General features: G+C 41.3%; 1 protein-coding gene across 3 annotated transcripts in view; it reads left to right on the top strand.

Annotated features, from left to right (window-relative positions):
- The window catches only part of LOC121307071 (SH2 domain-containing protein 3C-like), a 74,047-nt gene that overhangs the window by 53,483 nt on the left and 1,054 nt on the right, over positions 1-19,510 (top strand). For all 3 annotated transcript variants that reach the window (XM_041239178.1, XM_041239180.1, XM_041239179.1), the window contains 8 exons: positions 5,652-5,780; positions 10,717-11,147; positions 11,948-12,072; positions 13,721-14,175; positions 15,093-15,208; positions 15,831-16,002; positions 18,850-18,961; positions 19,123-19,329. In XM_041239178.1, the coding sequence (XP_041095112.1) occupies positions 5,652-5,780; positions 10,717-11,147; positions 11,948-12,072; positions 13,721-14,175; positions 15,093-15,208; positions 15,831-16,002; positions 18,850-18,961; positions 19,123-19,329 (1,747 nt within the window). The remainder of the gene's footprint in view (positions 1-5,651; positions 5,781-10,716; positions 11,148-11,947; positions 12,073-13,720; positions 14,176-15,092; positions 15,209-15,830; positions 16,003-18,849; positions 18,962-19,122; positions 19,330-19,510) is intronic.

The following is a 19,510-nucleotide window of genomic DNA, read 5'->3' as shown; positions in this document are numbered from 1 at the left end:
CTCCCTTGAGGGATCCCAGAGATATGGAACTCAACTGAGCGGAGGGGAATTTCAGATAACAGCTTCCAGGCACTTTTACCCCCCTCCCTCCAGGACATTCTCAACCCTTCTGTGCTGATCAGAGAGGCCAATTAAGCCAGGCACTCAGCAGGAGGCCTGAACTCTTGTCTCTCCTTCTAAGAGTCCCTAGCTATGGTTTCTGGGATTGGAGGTGTTGACGTGTGTGGCCTGTGTACTGTGCTGGATGTTACTTTTGAAGTTCAAATGCTGTAGCTTGGAAAAAATGGATTTGTGTTCCAAATATTAATTATATTAATTAAACCCCAGAAGCTATAAAAATAGTGGTACCACCACTTCATATTATTGAGGCACAATTTCAATTTTCATAATTGTATTTATGTGCCGCAGATAGTTTCAATTGTGTAATTTATTTATTTTTATAGTCCCCTCTCCTAAAAGTCAGAGATTATGAGGGCTTTTATTTATTATAAATTAAAAAGTGATTGCAATGCTTCTTTCTGATATTACTCACAAGTAATATTTTATATTGCAACTGAACTGCAGCCACCTGCTGAAACATGAGCTAGCAGTGACAGAAAAAAACAGGAAGTTGAACCTGCTCTTTACACTTTACATTGTGTATTGGGAGTGCAATGCAATGTACACTGGCACAGAATCACACAGCAATGGCCAGCTCTTTTACAATATGGAGAAGAGGTGCAATAAAAGCAATTGTTAACGTTGCCGCTTTTCTTAGATCAGGACTTACATTTGCAACACTGTGTTCTGCATTAAAAAAGGATTAGATGAGGATCAAAGCATGTTTAAAAGATTATTGTTATCACATACAGGCACTGGCGTGAGGGCCCAGGGGAGGATGTGCTCCGATTGGGTGACAGAAGCAGGGCAGGTGCCAGAGATCACAGGGATTGGGCGGTCAGGAGGAAGGGTTTGGCTGCGTTGATATGAATGATTCCGACTGGTCTCTGCTAGTCTCAGCTGCCTGAGTGAACACTCATTCATAATCCCTGTAATGGCCCTCATTAATATTCATAGCACCAGCAGGGGGCAAAACAACAAGGTGCAGCTTCTCAGCGGGGTTAACTCTTTCCTGGCTGGGTTCTGGGTCCTCTGCAAGCTAATGTTATCAATTGCAGCTTCAGTACGGGCGGGGGGTAAATAAACTGTCTTTCCCGTGATTGATTCATTTGTTAACCGGACTGACATGCAATCTGTAATGTACAAAAGCTGAATCTCACTGGTGTAGCAGCTGTATTGCGTAAAACCAGTAGCCAGATGTTGGCACCACAGTGTAGAAGTCATTGGTTTTCTCTTTTTCATTTTCTCAGTAAGGATCCAAGGTATTTACCTTATAATGCTGAAAAAAAATAAGACAGTGTTCTTCAATGGCATTGCAACAGTGGCACTTCAGTTTAATGCAATGGTTCTGTACTAATTTAGTTTGCAATGGATCTGGGCCAGTAGTATCACCAGCGCAGTTACTGTGGTATCAGCGAGTGGTAGAATGGTAACGCAGTGGTAAGGTTTTCAATAGAATCACAGTGGTATGAACCAACACTGCTAGCAATCGACTGTGTAGTTCTGAGCATCAGCTAACAGGGCGTGTTCTCTTGGGTGCATTTCTGTCTGAACAAATCTGAACAAAGCTCTGCCACCATTTAGATCAACGAATGAGCCCCAGCGTGTTACTGTTTTGGAATATTTGTTCCAATGCTGTTGCGTTGCCATTGCTGGTAATGCTGTCATTTGCTAATGTTTCTTCAGGGTAATTCACTGGGATTATAAAGGTGTCCCTACAGAATATTTCTGTAAGAGTGGATTTGCGTTAAGGACGGCGTTTTTTCTTGTTTATAGACTAGGTTAACAACCCGGATGCTACATTTCTTGATTTAAACCACTGTGAATTATAAAGTGTAATATTTTTTTCACAACTTCTCTAATGGATTACAATTGCTATAACAGTGCACTCTCAGCACGATTCCCTGCACAAGCCTCCCTGGAATTATTTTAATAAAAAAACAACACATAAAATATTAAAAATCACCCAATATACCCAGTTTCTACCATGACCTACTGGAAGCTTGTTATACATTGCAGGGTTCATCAGCATCTTACACCCAATGGGCTGTTTCTATGACAACAGCCACAGTAGGCATTATTCCACGTCTTTAATGAAAATATATTGATGCCGGGTCGACGGGTTACTGACCTGTGCGCCTTATTTAGTTTTAATTTGAACAGCAAATCATTTTTTTTTTCTGCTGACTCCCTAGAGGTAAAAGCGGGACTACAGCAATTTCAAAATGGACATTACCATTTATTGCTGGAAAAATAACACTTTTGCATCATTCTGTATTACAATTTTTTGTCACAGCATTTTACAAACACACATTAAATTGCAAAACGAATCTTAGAGAAAACAGTCTGCTATAGCGTATAGATTCAGACAAAGACACAGCATAGCACAGGGGAGTTTACCACTACTAACTATAGTTCCTAACCCTGGTGTGGTCCCCACTTATCAATCAATTAAAATGACTCACACAATTACTTACTGACACACAAATTACACAATACACCACCCCCACACACAAACACACTGTGTAGGGAACAGGACAGGGAAAAGTGCAGCTTTACAGCACTGACCTGCTTGGGCCTAGCTGCCTTTCTGTAAAAGGAGGCTTATTTGCATAACAATAAACATATGAAGCAGTTATGCTAATTAAAACCAGGATCTTAATTCAGTGAAAATGGCAATTAACATCACAGGCAGTAAATAACGGTGAGTGTGTGCGATTTTTGTTTGCAATTCAAACAGGTTAGTTAATAGTGGGGCAATTAGGATTGTACAGGATTACAGTATAGGATCAGCTTAATAGAGCTGTTGTCTGATACAATGGCATTGCTGTAGTGTGATCCTAAATGGCAGCTATGGTAGGACGTTGAGCGTCTGTGTGGCAGGGAATGCCTACACAAGTAGACCGTGAACAGACTGAGGCTGAAAACCAAGGTGCTGATTAAGACACGTGTCCTTTAACTCTACTACACACTACCATGCTGTTTTCTATTTATTACCAACCTTTCTTAAGTCAGTTTCAATTGAAAAGAGGGAAGTGATTTATGAAGATGAAGAGAATACGATTAAGATACGTGACTGATTGTGATGTCATCATTTTGCATTTGAAGGGAGTATTGAGAGATGCCTCAGGTGTTTTTTTAAATCAGAGGACCTGGTCAGCCGCATTGCTGAAACTTGGTTCAAGTTTTTTTTAAATGCAGGAACACAGTGAAAATCCTTCTAATTGTTCATAAATTGTGGCCCTGCTGAATTCCCTCCATCTTAGTGAAATTTAACAGTCTTTAGTTTGTGACAGGGCATGCATATGAATGATGCATGTCTATACTGGCCCTGACTTTCAGTGGGAGTCCCTCTGAAGCCTGGCTGGCAGCGTTCTCTTTAACTACAATGTCTGTGTTGAAGTGAAGCTGCGAGACAGAGATTACAGAGTGGCCTGCTTCTGCTTGAACCAAAGAATTTGTTTAGCAGTCCCCGGGGAGCTGGACTTTGCTGTATTTCAGTACCTCTACAAGCAACTGAAATCCTGTTTTCTAGTGGTGCTCTTATATTACAGCAAGATATACAGCACTGAGTTCTCTTGGACTGTGTTACAAAAAAAAAAAAAACCCACTCGGATATCTCTGGAAGCAGTTTTTAAATAAAGATTGATTGATTGATTGCCAATAATTTATAATACCTAGCAATTAGGAGCAAGTGTGCTTGTTTATTGAGGTGCTATGTGTTAGTGTAGGTAGCTGTAGGGAAGGCAGTCTTTTATAGAATCGTTTCAGGATCAACCAGGAATCATATTTAAGTGTATTCAAACCTGAATGTGGGACACTGCAGCTTTAAGAAATGTTTCTGTTGTGAAATCCAGGATCTGTTTAAGATTTAATGAGCTGCCCACTCTGTGCAGCAGCCTAGCATACCAGCACTGATCTAATCTGCTTGTTTTCTGAAGGTAGTACCTGAGGTAGAGTCAGTCAGCTCTTTCATTCAGGTTTGATTAGCTGGGAGTCTGGCAGGCTGAGAACGTACAAACCTGCCAGCTACTCGGAGCCTGGGGCAGACATGCTGTGCGATTGGACTGAGTCTGACATGCAATAAAACTGATCTGTCAACAGAAAATCCACACTTGAGTAAAGCTGCAGAACACTGATCGTCTTGAAATGCACAGGCACTGTGGCATTCAGTAGGAGCCGAGTGATTTCATAGTTGGGTTGGTAAAGATTTTAGGATCCAAGTGATTTCATAGTTGGGTTGGTAAAGATTTTAGGAGCAGAGTGATTTCATAGTTGGGCTGGTAAAGATTTTAGGATCCGAGTGATTTCATAGTTGGGCTGGTAAAGATTTTAGGAGCAAAGTGATTTCATAGTTGGGTTGGTAAAGATTTTAAGATCCGAGTGATTTCATAGTTGGATTGGTAAAGATTTTAAGATCCGAGTGATTTCATAGTTGGGTTGGTAAAGATTTTCTATTCTGTAAAATGGGAGAAACAAATCCACACTACAACCAAAACCAATGATAAGCAGAACAATATATGAACTACAGTGAACTCTTTGCTTATGACGAGCGCCATATAAAGACCTGCCCAGACCACTTTCTGTCAGACCCAGTCAGTCTCAAGATCCCTCCAATTAGGACCAGCTCTTTATAAAGATCACTTGACTCAGTCATACTAGGGCTGAAGAACAAAATTGCCTACCTGGACAATGACTACCATCTTTGTAGACATGATACAAATACTGTAGTGAGTTTTCAGAGTTTGTGAATTACTTTTCATCATCATCATTATATATATGGAAGGAAGTGACAATGTACCAGGAAGTACCAGAGGTTTGAAATACTACAAGAACAAACACAATCTTTAGCAGAACAGAGAGGGAGGCAATGACGTTTCTAAAGCTACTAAGATGTAGGGAAATGTATTTTAAAGAATTGGTCACTCACTTAAGGGTAGAACCATAGAATTGAATACTTGAGCCTTCCGGACTTCACCGCCTGTGAAGCAGCTTTTGTTCTCGCTCTGCTAGGAATCGGCACAGAGGCGTGAGTAAACCGCCAGCTCGCCGCTTAACCCCGTTCCACTTTTTTGTTCTTCACGCCTGCTGCGCTAACGAAATGCATCAAATTAATTCTGAGAATAAGCAACAGCAATTTGATAGCCACTTCCCTCTGGGGAGACAGGGAACAACTTAATCAGTTTATCTTTGCAAGTAAAACAAAAAAAAAATAGACTATAAAATGACCCCAGGCAAGGGAGTTGATTGAATGTAGCTTCTGTTTTGTGTCTACTTATTCTGTGGTTATTATATTTACCCTTTTCAACCTGGATTTCCTGGCAGGTCTAAGCTCATTTGTGTTAGTGGGATTGATTCTACTTGTAATAAGAGTAACTTAATAAAAGATTCCATCACAACTACGCCATGCACCGGCTATCATTTCTACTACAACCTCTCCAGGATATAAAGGGTTAACATAACAAACTGTGCTAAATGCAACAATATCATGTATAAACTGCTAGTGAGAGTCTCCCGTCGGCTAAGCTGTGTCCTCTTTCTCTCTTCCCCAGTTCTCGAAGGAGAAGTACCTGATCGACTCGCCCCCTGAGAAGCTGCGTCGTGAGCTGGAGGAGGAACTCAAGCTGAGCAGCAGCGACCCACGTAGCCATGGCTGGTACCATGGGCGCATCCCCAGAGAGGTGAGACACACCTCCACACACGCGCACTATAGCTGAGGGGCTTTGAGACGGCTCTGTTTCTTAATTAAACTCTAGGATAAATGTTGATTTGTATTGTATTGACCGCTTTAGTTTTTTCTCTGTAACTTGAATGCGACTGATTCTGTTTCACTGATAACAACTCCTTGTTTTTAATTCAAACCATGCACAAAAAGCCAGTTAAGTTAAATTGATGTAAGTCTTAATTAAGAAAAAACTGTTATTTGCAATGAGTCATTAAGATTTTAAATCAGGGAAAATCTATTTAACTTCACTCGCTTTTTATGTTTGGTTTGAATTAAAAACAAAGAGCTGCCTTTTTTATTACATTATCAATGAAACAGAATCATGTGATCAAACAATAAAAACCGAAAATGAACAGCCCTGACTATGACCTTGAAAATGTGGTCTGTTGCGATGGATGAAAATCACGGGGAATCTTATTTATTCCAAAGTTTATATGTCTCGGTTTATTGCCCTAGGAATTGGAATAAACAGGCCACAATACGCAATGTTTTTTTTTTTGGGGGGGGGGGGGGGGGGGGGGGGGGGGTGTGTGTGGTTGGTTTATTTCACAATTGTACATCGCCTCCATTTGTCAAAGGCCAAACATTTTTTTCAGCCTGTGAAAACTAAACCTGCTTCTCTTATCCATATGTACTGGTCCTTTTGAAACCATTGCTCAAACCTTGCAGTTGTTCACTGATCCCAACACATTGCTCTTTTTGGAGTAGTTCCCAGTGATGTTCTCTGTGAGCTGCAGTCAGACACCTTGACTTTCCTTATTGGCTGATTTTGTTTGGTTAGAACCAGGCTACCCCACCCTCTTATATTCACTTCATATACATTTCCTTAAACAGGGTGAAGGCTGTGCAAACTAGCGACAGCGAAAGCAAGTGTCTGAACCGCAATTCAAAAGAGCCGGGCCCATCAAACCAGGGACCCTGCAAGCAAGCGTCTGAACCTCTATTCAAAAGAGCCTGGCTCATCAAACCAGTGACCCTGCAAGCAAGCGTCTGAACCGCTATTCAAAAGAGCCGGGCTCATCTGCCTTTGTGGTTGTAGACCTTTAACCTCATTTTATCTCAGAGACACGGGACAGCATCCATAATGGCAGGGCATCAAAAGTATTACAATACAATTCATGATGTTGCATCCTCTGGTTTCATGGCTGTTAATTCTGCAACCCACACTCTATTAAACATGACTTCACAGTTCTGACTCATAATTCATGGTTGTGATCAGAACTGTGCATTACGGACTGACAGCAGAGGAATGCGCAGACAAAACAGAAAAAAGAATGCATTTGGAATTCAATTGAATTTCTTCAGGGAACAGAGAGCAGTTTGAGATGAAGTAGCCTGCATTCAACATCGGCAACTTCCCCAGTAATGCTTCTGTAGAACCTCTGCAATTAGTGTCTATCAAGCTGCATTTAATCCTACTTTACTGCATATTATCATAATGTATTCTAACATGGATACTTAGCAGAGTTAAACAAGAAAATCCTCATTGTGTCTAAACAATGTATGAGGTTACCATGGTTACCCATCCCCCTTTTCCAGTTTTACAACGGTTTTGTCTGCAGCCCCCTCTGCTGGTAAAAGGTGAAATTACACCAGTGGAATGCATTTAAATATTACAGCAAGTTAAATTTAAAAGATTTTCTTATTTAAAATTATACATACATAGAAAAAGAACACATACATTTATGCCTGTCGAACTTTCCCATGCTTTTCCAGCGCTCAATCGTATTTTCTATTCCAGAGATATACAGCTCTGGCCAGAAGTCTTGCATAACCCTGAAGAATTCATTCATTTTGCTTTGTAAAGTCGAATGAAACTTGTTGAATAATGTTACATTAACGTTATAATTGAATTACATACCGCTTTGTAGTTTCCATATACTTAAAGAAAAACTGACAAAAATTTAAAAATGTGGCATTTTGAAGTCTAACATGAAATACTACACTACTATTATGGCTTCCAGTAGACTTTTGTGATATCATTTTGTAGTTTTTAATGACACGATTTTAAATAAAAGATCAAAATTATGTTCATATAGTTTTTTAAAATGTTTTCTATTGTGTCTCAGTCTTAAAATTCTAGTTGATGCAAAACTTTTGGCCATAGCTGTGTATTAAGTTGTATTAAGTTTAATATTAATACAGCTATATTATATTGTATTGTATATTGAACTTTTCACAGTGATGGTGTGCTAGACAGGAATGGATCCTGATGGGCTGAACAGCCTGTTCTTTTTCACAACATGGTCTTTAAAAAGTGCCATTTCTTTTTTAAATAGCTCATTTCTAATGTATTACTAGTCAACAATATTGATCCTGCTTAAATGATAAAAGAGCAAATAGCTTCAAATTTAATTTCAATTTATATTTTTACTGTCCCTGTTACTTTTTATGATGTTTGCAATCCTTCTGAGCAGTTTGTATTAAAATGACTTCAAAAAGTTGATTGATACTTGTAACTAGCTAAATCAGCTGCAGTAAGAGACTGCCCCATCTCCTGCTCTGACCCTTGATTCTCAGCGATTTACTCCAGATCGTCAAAGTCTTTTAATAGAATTACACTAGAGGCTAAACACAAAGGATATGCTTCTCTGTCGTCAGCCCGTCCATCAAGAAATGAAGCGTAAGCTTAATCACTACTCATGGTACAAAGAATACATTAAAGCTGGAAAACAATTATCTTATCTGACACATCAGTAGAAAATCATACATAACAGGATATCAGAGAGGTCACCAATACATATTCAGAAAATGGAGATTATATCAAATGTAATCACATGTATTTTTTTTCTGCTTACAGTTTGGGTAGCTAGTTCTATTTTAATAAAGGATGCAGTCAAAACTGGACCTTTAACTGTAATTTTGCTTCCTCACATGTGTCTGCGTCATTGTATTCTCCCTTACAATAAAATCATATATATATTACTATAGGAAAAACATAGAATGTTTGTCTTTTTGCAATAGGTACACTGCATCACAGCGTTTCTATAGATTGCTTTAGATCTGTACAATCTGAATTCGCTGCTATTGTTGCTCCCAGGGCAGAAAGGGATGGTCACCTCTCCAAACTGACCGCAGTGTTCTTCCAATTAACTGTTAACTCCAGTATCCACTGAGTGTTATGTTCATCTAATCTAGATAACCCTGACTGCGTTTTCACACAGCTAATGAGATTAAGCTCAAATTTCACTCACATGAGAAAGTTAATTGAATTGTTTTGCCAGTTTGTATTTACTACTTTCCAGTTCTCTCCTGCAGCATATACTCAGTAGTCAAGTAGCTGCCTAATGCATTCATCAGAGTTATGACATGAATATTATAAACCTTATGTGCCCCCTCAAAGGGGAATTGTCAACAATTATGATTTATGTTACTAAATGAATACCACTGAGAGGGGTTCTAGCTAATGAAATTCTTCCACTGACCTGCAGATCATTTCAACTAGCTGCTGAATGCAGGCCTTACATCTGCAGTTTTGCCAGAACCTCATGTTATAGCAAACAGACATTTTAATTGTATATCTAGCTCAAGGAAGCTGTATTTTCTGCCTTACTTTCAGGTAGATTTCAACTCGGTAATTTCCCCTGGAGAAAAAACTGCCCCCACCCCTTAACTGTCTGACATACTTTGCAGCCAGTGGCCTCGGGAGTGACACAGCAACAAAGTGTATGAAATGAAGGCATTCAAAATGAAAGCTTTCTATTAACCATGGTCCCATATATACATTTTGCTTATATGCAAATACATATTTGCTGCAGCATGTTCTTTCAAAATTGCACAGATGAGATTGATACTGTGAAATGGAAGCTGCGCTTAAGTCTTGGTTTGGGTTTTTGTGATTGTAAGGACTTCAGCCAAGTTCTGCCTAATTCTTCTTTGTTCTAGGAGAAATAACTTCAGCTTATACAACTTTCATAGCTCACCCAAGGTCACTGTAACAGGGTGATTTTAATTAATTGAGTGATTTAACATAAGCACCCTTTATATGCCTTGTGAAATACTGTAGCTGGCTTTCCCTTCTCTTGAAAGTGTGTGTTGTACAGGGTTACCAGAGTGAACATCTGGGGCGTTTGTATTTCTTCTTCAATTCATTGACGATGTAGCAACTCTGAAGCCTTTAAAATAACAGTATGTAGTAATACAATGATAATTTAAACATTAAACATTGGGTATATTTATTGCAGATCATAAGAGCTGTTTTCTTTCTATTGTCATCTAATCAAAACATGTGTTAGATGTACAAAAACCAAATTAGAAACAACAGATCCGCTACTTCCATGTGATGGACACCAATCAGAATGAGAACAAAAAATCCAGAAGATGATTTACTTATTATTTGATTGGTTAACACAGCCGAATATATGTCTTATAAAGAGAAATGTGAATACAATAAATAAAATAAAAAAACGCAGGACGACTTAAAATGTTACTGTTTCTGACCGGGTCAAAAGAATGAAGGCTGAAAACTGAGACAGTCTGCTAGTATTGTATCTGTTTCAACTGTTTGGTTTCAAAAGTGAGGTGGGGATCAGTTTCTGTAGCTGGTGCATATAGTAATACAATTAAAAGTAACGTTCATTTCATTCAGTTTGCCGCTTTGTGGTCGTGAACTCCCTCTTCAGAGGACGCGAGGGAGTATTTTGCAGCCACTTAGACATAAAACACTGTGGCATTGAGACCACAGACGTCTGAAATAGCATCAAGATTGAGAAAAACTTGTTGAAACACTTCTTTACTACTGGGCTCTGCTTTCTCCTCACTGCATAGATCTCTCCTAACACATTGCGCGCCAACACTACCTCATTTGGTTGTCATTTCCTCTGGGTCCTAGTGGAGACCTGTATACTGACTGGTGATTGAGAAATAAAGGTTGTATTTGTTGTTGTGGGCAGGTTTCAGAGACGCTGGTCGTTCGCAATGGAGACTTCCTGGTCCGAGACTCCCTCACCAGCGTGGGGGACTACGTGCTGACGAGCCGCTGGAACCAGGAGGTGCTGCACTTCAAGATCAGCAAGGTGCTGGTGAAGACGAGCGACTCGTCCTCCAGGGTGCAGTACCTGCTGGAGCATGAGAGCTTTGATACCGTGCCCGCCCTTGTGCTGTTCTACACGGGCAACCGGCGGCCGCTCTCCCAGCAGGGCGGCGCTCACATCCACTTCCCCATCAACCGCACCCTGCCCCTGCGCTACCTGGAGGCCAGCTTCTCCCTGGTCAATGGCAAGCACGGCCTCTGCCACTCCCCAGCCAATCAGAGGGGGGCGTACATCAAGAGGCGGAGCGTCACCATGACAGACGGGCTGACAACAGAGAAATTACCACACAGGTACACAACTGAAATTGTATTATTTGTATTAATTAAATTGTGTTCTTTCAACTGTTGTTCTTATTCTGTTAAATTTGTTCCTCCTCAAATCTAATTTTTTTCTCCTTAGTCCTCACCTTTAGTTAATATTGGAACTTTTAAAGGATTCATTGTTTTTCTTTTTCATCTGTTCTCCAGCTAAACCCACAAAATACACTTTTTTTTTTAATTAGACTTTTTGCATAATCAAAATGAATCATGCAAAATGTGATGAATTGTAAAACAAATAAAATCATGGCAAATTATCTCATTATCTATCATTTTAAGAATGAAAAAAATATTTGATCAAAGCCCCCCTAAGATCCTGTTTTTATGTGCTAAAAGGTGGTCTTTCTTTCTTACGGGGGAGCTATACCCCCACTAACTTCCTACCGACATTCAGTACATGGCAGTTTTACTCTCCAGGTGAAAGTACCTAGGAAGTACAAGACTACCTGAAAGTAAGACATACAAACAGAGCTTGCTTTAACCTTGTACCATGGCTACAATTAAAATGCATGTAATTACTTTCATAACTGCACTTGTGAGACCTAAATGGGGATGGGAATGCATGACATGGAAGATTGCTAGAATTATTTTGTTTGCTATAATCACTTTAATATGTGGAAAACTGTGCTGGGCGCATCCAGTTGAAGACAGGGGCTTCAGTCTGCTGTCCCTTCCCTTTCACAGACTCTAGACCACTCCCTGTGCTGTACCTGGACCGGTGCTGAACTCCACTCCACTAATACAGTAACTTTCTCCTTTTTCTATAAACACAGCCCTTCCGTCCCTCACCACAAGGAGGCGATCCGGAACTGCGCTGTCAGCATGGATCAGATCCAGGACTACCGCTGCCCAATGTCTCCAGTCAGTGAGGCGCCACTCTCCCCTGCCTATAGCACCAGTGAGTCCATTCAGATAATCCCTGTCAATACTAGGAAGAATGACCAAGCTTCTTTCTACCCTAATACATGTGCTATGTGCCTCTGCAGTTCACCATGCTTTAACATACCTCTGTGTGCTCTACCATGCTTTGCCATAATTGCTGTATTCATTTTGGAATACAGAGGCCCTTAAATGAACACTTTTGAGTGTATATCTAGTTTCAGGTTTAAAAAGTGATGCAAGTGATTGTAGGTTTTGCCTAGAACACTTTAACCACAAGAGGGCAGCGGTTCATTATTTGAAATCTAACATTGGTACTGCTGTTAAAGTAAACTCAAGTTTTTCAGTTAATAGTCAAGCAGATATGTATGCTGCTCAGATTCCTTTTGTTAGTCCTTTTCTACTGAAGACTAGGCTTGTAACATTACACTAATGTCATGATACAAATCACGATATGCAGGTCACAATACAGTATGCATCACAATACACGGGATGGCCATAATGATGGGCTATCCTCCTAAAAGACAACAATCTAATAAAATCTAATAAAATAGGGAGAGCGCAGTCTAGACTCATTCTTCATTCAAAAACCGTTTGGTGAACTACAATGAGCATTTACATTCCTAGGGAGGATAAGATCCTTCAGTCTCTAGACCCTGGAGACATGATATTACCTTAATAAAAATCAGTCATGATCTGAAATAATGGCACAGAGCCGTACCGCACTTTCTAATTGTTCATTTACAGGCACCATGTTTGACTTATTAAGACTATCGGAAGCCAAGCAATACCGTCCATCCTTTCGGTTTCGTAAAGAAATCAAGATGACCATAGCCACAAGGCTGGCTGGGAAAGAACCATTGAGAAACTTGGGTAGACTGTCAATGGGGGTTCGGGAGGAATACGGGAGAACCCGGATCAGCTCGGATTGGAGGTCAATCCGTGCTCATGGAAACGAAGCATACGCTTCAGACACTGTGACTGTGCGCGCCAAGATTTGCCATGTTTACTCGCCCCTGTCTCACAAACTCAACACCATTGTTTCCGTTTTCTCTGGGATAACAGATTGTTAAGTGATCTCAGAAACTTGGAACAACGCAATCCTCATCGTGCTGCACATTCTGTCTTTGTTGTGGAAAAATAGGTTTTGCTTTGTCTCGCCAGCCCTCTCTGTTGGAGCCTGCTCTTCCAATTAGTATTTTGGTACTGTGGAGGAAGCAATATTTTACACTAAACCTGTGTCAGGATTGTAAAGCACCCTTCTGCCATCTGCTAGCCTAGCCTGCTTGTTTCTCTGTGTAGTTTGTAGTCTATAGTGGTGTATGTGCAATTATACACTAGTGCTAGTATGATGAAGTTGAAGTTTCTAGACCAGTAAACTGGACTACACTTGGACTTGGACTAAATATGCATGTCCTGCTCCTCTTGATAAGGAAAACAAGGCTGAATTACATCTTGTGGTCATTTTTGTTTTTGTAATACACCGATTTCATATTTAAAGGAAAAAAAGGAGAGTCTTGAAATGAGGAGATTTGAAATAAAACTCTTAATAAAAGATTTAAAGCAAAACCCTTAATAAAAGACGACTTCATTCATTGTTTATTTGCACCAGAGTGATACTAGAGGCCCAGCACTAACTGGGTTTCTCTCTCTGTTTCCCCTCCCAGTTAACCGACACAAGAACCCAGCAGTGGGGCGGGTAGTGGGCATGGTGCCTAGTTCCCCAGTGATGCGTCGCTCCAGTGAACCGCAGCTCTGCCCGTCCTCCAACAACAACGTGCCCTGCCCTGAGATTCCACCCAGCACCCACTCCACCCCCGCCCATGGGTACAGCCAACCCCCTGGCCCCACCATGCCAGTCCCACTGCCCGCCAAGAGCTACGTCGAGCGTCTGCAAGTGGAGGAGGTGGGCAGGTGGCCGGGGGGTGGGTCCGTGGAGGAGAGATTCACTGTGCCTATGGTTGAAACAGCCTCCGCTTTCCAGCCCAACGCTTACCCCTCCCTGCTGATGCCCGCTGAGAACAAGCCTCTGGAGATGGGCGTGCTCAAGAGGGTGAAGGAGCTGCTAGCTGAAGTGGATGCCAAGACCACTGCCAAGCACCTCACCCAGGCCGACTGCACGGTCTGTGAATGCAAATACATGTATAATCTTTAATACAAATCCTGCTTCTGTGCTTGTTTTAAGTTTGTTATAGCAACTTTGAAACAGGTAGAACATGTTACAGAGTATCTGAGTATATAGCTGGGTACTGCATTACCTTTGAAGACACATGGACTATAATCTCAAAGATTATTTTTTAAATGAGAGAAACACTTATTTACTTTACAAAACTAGTACCAAACATCTAAGAAATGTGACTGAAGGTCTCTTAAGCACTATATTTGTCAAAAATAGGAGTTAATTAAAGTACACATTTTGAAAATATGGCCCATATTGTTTTGTTTGGGTAAAAAGCCATATGCGAAAGGATAGTGTCACAGACAAGGCTGGTAAATGTCAGGAAACAGATCCAGAGGCAGAAGCTGTAGTTTAAAGGTGCTGTTGCACAGATTTATTACACAAATGAATAAGTGTTAACAAATAAACAAAAAAATGGCACGAGGGCCAAAATAAAAGGTTTAAACAAAACAATAGAATATAGCTTGGGCCTTTGCCTTCACTTCAATGTTTTACAAAATCAGCCCTAAGCGCCCAGGTTGATCACCCAAACTCTCTCCCTAACAAAGGATTTGTTGCTGGAGCCCAATTAATCATGAATTATTCACTTCCAGCCACATTCTCACATGGAGTTGGCTCGACACAACACATGTGCAGGATCTCGGCTCTGTCACACCACACTTTACACATTTATGAAGAGTTTATGAAACTCTGAAACTCAAAAATGCATATTACACAATGAAGGAAATTGTTCCATATTTTCACTTTTTTAAAACCCTTAAGGAATTAGACAGATGGACCACTCTCTAGTGTTGACTCTCTGTCTCTCTCTCCTACAGCATGGATAGCTGATTAACAGTCCTCTTATTTTCTGTCTCCAGGTTGCTAGAATCCTGGGTGTCACCAAGGAGATGCAGAAGATGATGGGGGTCAGCTCAGGGCTGGAGTTACTGACCCTCCCCCATGGGAGACAGCTGAGACTGGACCTGCTGGAGAGGTGAGCAAAATGTTTGCTATGATGCATAAACTAGAAGCTTGCAAAAATAATTTCAGCCTGAGTGAACTAACCTACCAGAGAACCTGCAGTGGTCTGATCGCTGATTACATGCCAGCTCAGTCCTGTTCAGTTGCCCACTGCAGTGTGAGTGTGCATGTAGCCCATGCTTCAGGGCCTAGGTATTTGCTTAGATCTTTATTTGCTAGGCTAGGACTTTTCAACCATGGGGACGGCTTCAGAAATAACCCCTCAAAAGCTGATTTTTCGAGAGAGGTGGTTATGTCATTGCTCTCCGTGTCTCTAACAATTATGTCATTGCTCTCCGTGTCTGTAACAATGAGATCATTGTTCTCCATGTCTCTAATGATGAGATCATTGCTCTCTATGTTTCTAACAATGATGTCATTGCTCTCCATGTCTCTAACGATGAGATCATTGCTCTCTGTGTCTCTAACGATGAGTTCATTGCCCGCCGTGTCTCTAACAATGATGTCATTGCTCTCCCTGTCTAATGATGAGATCATTGCTATCCGTCTCTAACGATGAGATCATTGCTCTCCCTGTCTCTAACGATGATGTAATTGCTCTCCCTGTCTCTAACGATGATGTCATTGCCCCCCAGGTTCCACACCATGTCGATCATGATTGCGGTGGATCTGCTTGGCTGCACTGGCAGTACAGAGGAACGTGCTGCCCTGCTACACAAGACCATCCAGCTGGCAGCTGAGCTCAAGAGCAACCTGGGCAACATGTTCGGCTTCGCTGCTGTGATGAAGGCCCTAGAGCTGCCACAGGTACGACGGTCCTGCTGTCATGAATCTGAGACTGTCCGGCTAGGGATTTGATATGAGATTGTATTCCACATGCCCCAGATGTACCACTTTTATTAGTGCTGACACCTGTAATAAGATATGTCCATGGCAGGGAATGTGTAATGCTTGCATAATTTTCAAAAACTACTTAGCGACCAAGGGGTCTGTGAAACTAGGAGCTTTGGGGCTTGTAACTTGGGTTCAGAGAGTAGGTTTCAAGCCACTTCATAGCACAAGGAGAGACTTGGAGTTTGATACAGCAAAGTTGCATCAGACTAGTTCTCCCAATCCCCTGGAACCAAGTTTCTAGCCACTGTTCCTGAAAAAGGTGGTTTATGTTCCCTCAGCTTCAGTATAAAGTATAACACTTTCCCTTATCTATAGAGTAAGTAGATGGGTTCCCAAAATTAGAGCTTTCTACATCCCCATGTATTGCTACAACTATTTGAATCAGTCATTTGTCTTTTTGTCGTTAACATCCTGACAACTTTTTACGCTTATAAATTTAATGTCTCTCTCAAAGGTGCTTTCAAGATTGCTTGTTAAATTTGCAGATGACACAAAAGTAGGAGGAGTGGCAAACACTGTTGCAGCAGCAAAGGTCATTCAAAATGATCTAGACAAGATTCAGAACTGGGCAGACACATGGAAAATGACATTTAATAGAGAAAAGTGTAAGGTACTGCACGCAGGAAATAAAAATGAGCATTATAAATATCATATGGGAGATATTGAAATTGGAGAAGGAATCTATGAAAAAGACCTAGGAGTTTTTGTTGACTCAGAAATGTCTTCATCTAGGCAATGTGGGGAAGCTATAAAAAAGGCTAACAAGATGCTCGGATACATTGTGAAAAGTGTTGAATTTAAATCAAGGGAAGTAATGTTAAAACTGTACAATGCACTAGTAAGACCTCATCTTGAATCTTGTGTGCAGTTCTGGTCACCTCGCTATAAAAAAGATATTGCTGCTCTAGAAAGAGTGCAAAGAAGAGCGACCAGAATTATTCCGGGCTTAAAAGGCATGTCATATGCAGACAGGCTAAAATAATTGAATCTGTTCAGTCTTGAACAAAGAAGACTACGTGGCGACCTAATTCAAGCATTCAAAATTCTAAAAGGTATTGACAGTGTCGACCCAAGGGACTTTTTCAGCCTGAAAAAAGAAACAAGGACCAGGGGTCACAAATGGAGTTTAGAAAAAGGGGCATTCAGAACAGAAAATAGGAGACACTTTTTTACACAGAGAATTGTGAGGGTCTGGAATCAACTCCCCAGTAATGTTGTTGAAGCTGACACCCTGGGATCCTTCAAGAAGCTGCTTGATGAGATTTTGGGATCAATAAGCTACTAACAACCAAACGAGCAAGATGGGCCGAATGGCCTCCTCTCGTTTGTAAACTTTCTTATGTTCTTATGTTCTTAAGATGTCTGCTTAGTGGACTTAGGTTTGAGATCAGAGTTGTGTCCTCTCTCTGATCACGCTGGGAGGCGAATTCCTGAAGAGACACAATGAAGCTTGAGCAGTGATGACGGTCTGGTTTCAATGTCTCTCTCTTCTACTTTTTTTTCAAATAGTTTGACTCAACTGGGGCTACCCTGGGGAATAATTCCAGCCAGTCTACATGAAGGGATGACAACTAAATAAAGATGGTTTATGGGTTTTATAGTTTTACATAAGATTTATAATTGAACGTTTAAAGTTGAACATACAAAATACAATACAGTACGTTAGGATAGCTTTCATTTATTTTCATACAGAATCCTCTTCAGTGTGATACAATATTAATACATAAATCAGATCATTAGATTTAAAGAATCGGCATGCAATATACATATTTACTATGACATTAATTAGCACAGTTTGACAGACTTGGGGCTACACGATTAGTTAATTCAAAGTCTCACTTTGACATGAAGGAAAGTACTTATTTATGTATTAATATTGTATGAAACTGAAGATTATCCTCTATGAAGAGAAATAAGCTCAAGAAAGGGACACACTGTATTGTATTTGGTATGTTCATCCACAACCTTAAACACGCAATTATACATGTTACGTAAACTATGAAAAAAACAACAACTGAGTACAATTCTACTAATAGACCATGTTAATTTCGTTTTCATCACTTCATGTAAAATCGAGACTAGCTGGAATTATTATCCAGGGCAGCCCCAATTGTGTCAAACTATTTTAAAAAAGAATTTGGGGCTCCCGAGTGGCGCATCCTCCCGGAGTGCAGGATGCACCTTATAGCTTGGAGATCGTCGGTTCGTATCCAAGCTATGCCTCTGCTGACTGTGGAACGGGAGTTCCCAGGAGGCGGCGCACCTTTGGGGGGTTAGGTCGGCTAGGGAGTCCTTGGCTCACCGCACACCAGCAGCCCCTGTGGCTGGCCGAGTGCCTATAGGCCAGCCTGTACGCAATTCAAAACTGCGTGGAACTCCAATGCTGTAAGTTCTGAATATGGCTGTACGGCAGAAATAACAGCCCCTAGGTCACTGCCCCAGCTTCATTGAGGCGTGCCTCTTCAGGAATACCAATACATCTAGTGGCAGTGATCGGAGAGAGGACACACCTCTGATCTCAAACCCGAGCAGACATCTTGAAAATACCTTTAAGAGAGACTTTAAATTTCTAAGTGTATAAACTGACAGGTACGTTATTTAAACAGTTGTAGCAACAGGTGGGGACATAGAACACTCTTGAAATGCAGTCCGTTGCTTCCTACAGCACCCTCAAATTTAAAAATGAATCTCAAATGTAAGATGTTTTATGCACCTGGTCACTTAAATGTATCCTCCTCACTCCTGCTTTCTCCACCTCAGATCTCTCGGCTGGAACAGACCTGGATGACACTCCGCCAGAGACACACAGAAGGCGCCATTCTCTATGAGAAAAAACTCAAGCCTTTTATGAAGAGCATGAATGACGGCAAAGGTACAGCCCTCCTGTCCTCTCTCCCAACCCCTTTCCGTTACCATTCTGCTCTTATATAGTATTAACTCTTCCCTCCTCCTCACACTCCCTCTCCCTTCACGTGGTTCTCGTGCTGTCTCTCTCTCTCCCTCACACTCTCTCTGTCCCTCCCTTTTTTTCAGAAAGCTGCCCTCTCTCGAACACCTCCTTCCCTCACATGATTCCTCTGCTGTCTCTGCTGGAGAGGGGCGTGGCCGTGGTGGAGGGAGCGGAGTCCTGGGAGAGTATCGACGCCGGAGTGGACGTGGTGATGAACCACCTGGAGGCGGCTCGAACCATCGCCCACCACGGGGGGATCTACCACACCAACGCAGAGACCAAACTGCAAGGTAGGTGACTGCCACCCCCCTACCAACACCAGCCATAGCTCTGTGGTTTGGATTAACAGCAAATTAATCTCTAGTTCTGGCACTAGCAGCATCATCTCTAAGCACTGCTGTGCAGAAGATCCTGTTGTATTTTTACTTTATTTTAATCGTAGATGCAGAGATTTTGCAGGCATTACGCTGT

The sequence above is a fragment of the Polyodon spathula genome, chromosome 52, assembly GCF_017654505.1.
Source record: "Polyodon spathula isolate WHYD16114869_AA chromosome 52, ASM1765450v1, whole genome shotgun sequence".
Taxonomy (NCBI): Eukaryota; Metazoa; Chordata; class Actinopteri; order Acipenseriformes; family Polyodontidae; genus Polyodon; species Polyodon spathula.
The sequence above is the reverse complement of the archived record's forward strand: the minus strand, read 5'-3'. Positions and strand labels throughout refer to the sequence as shown.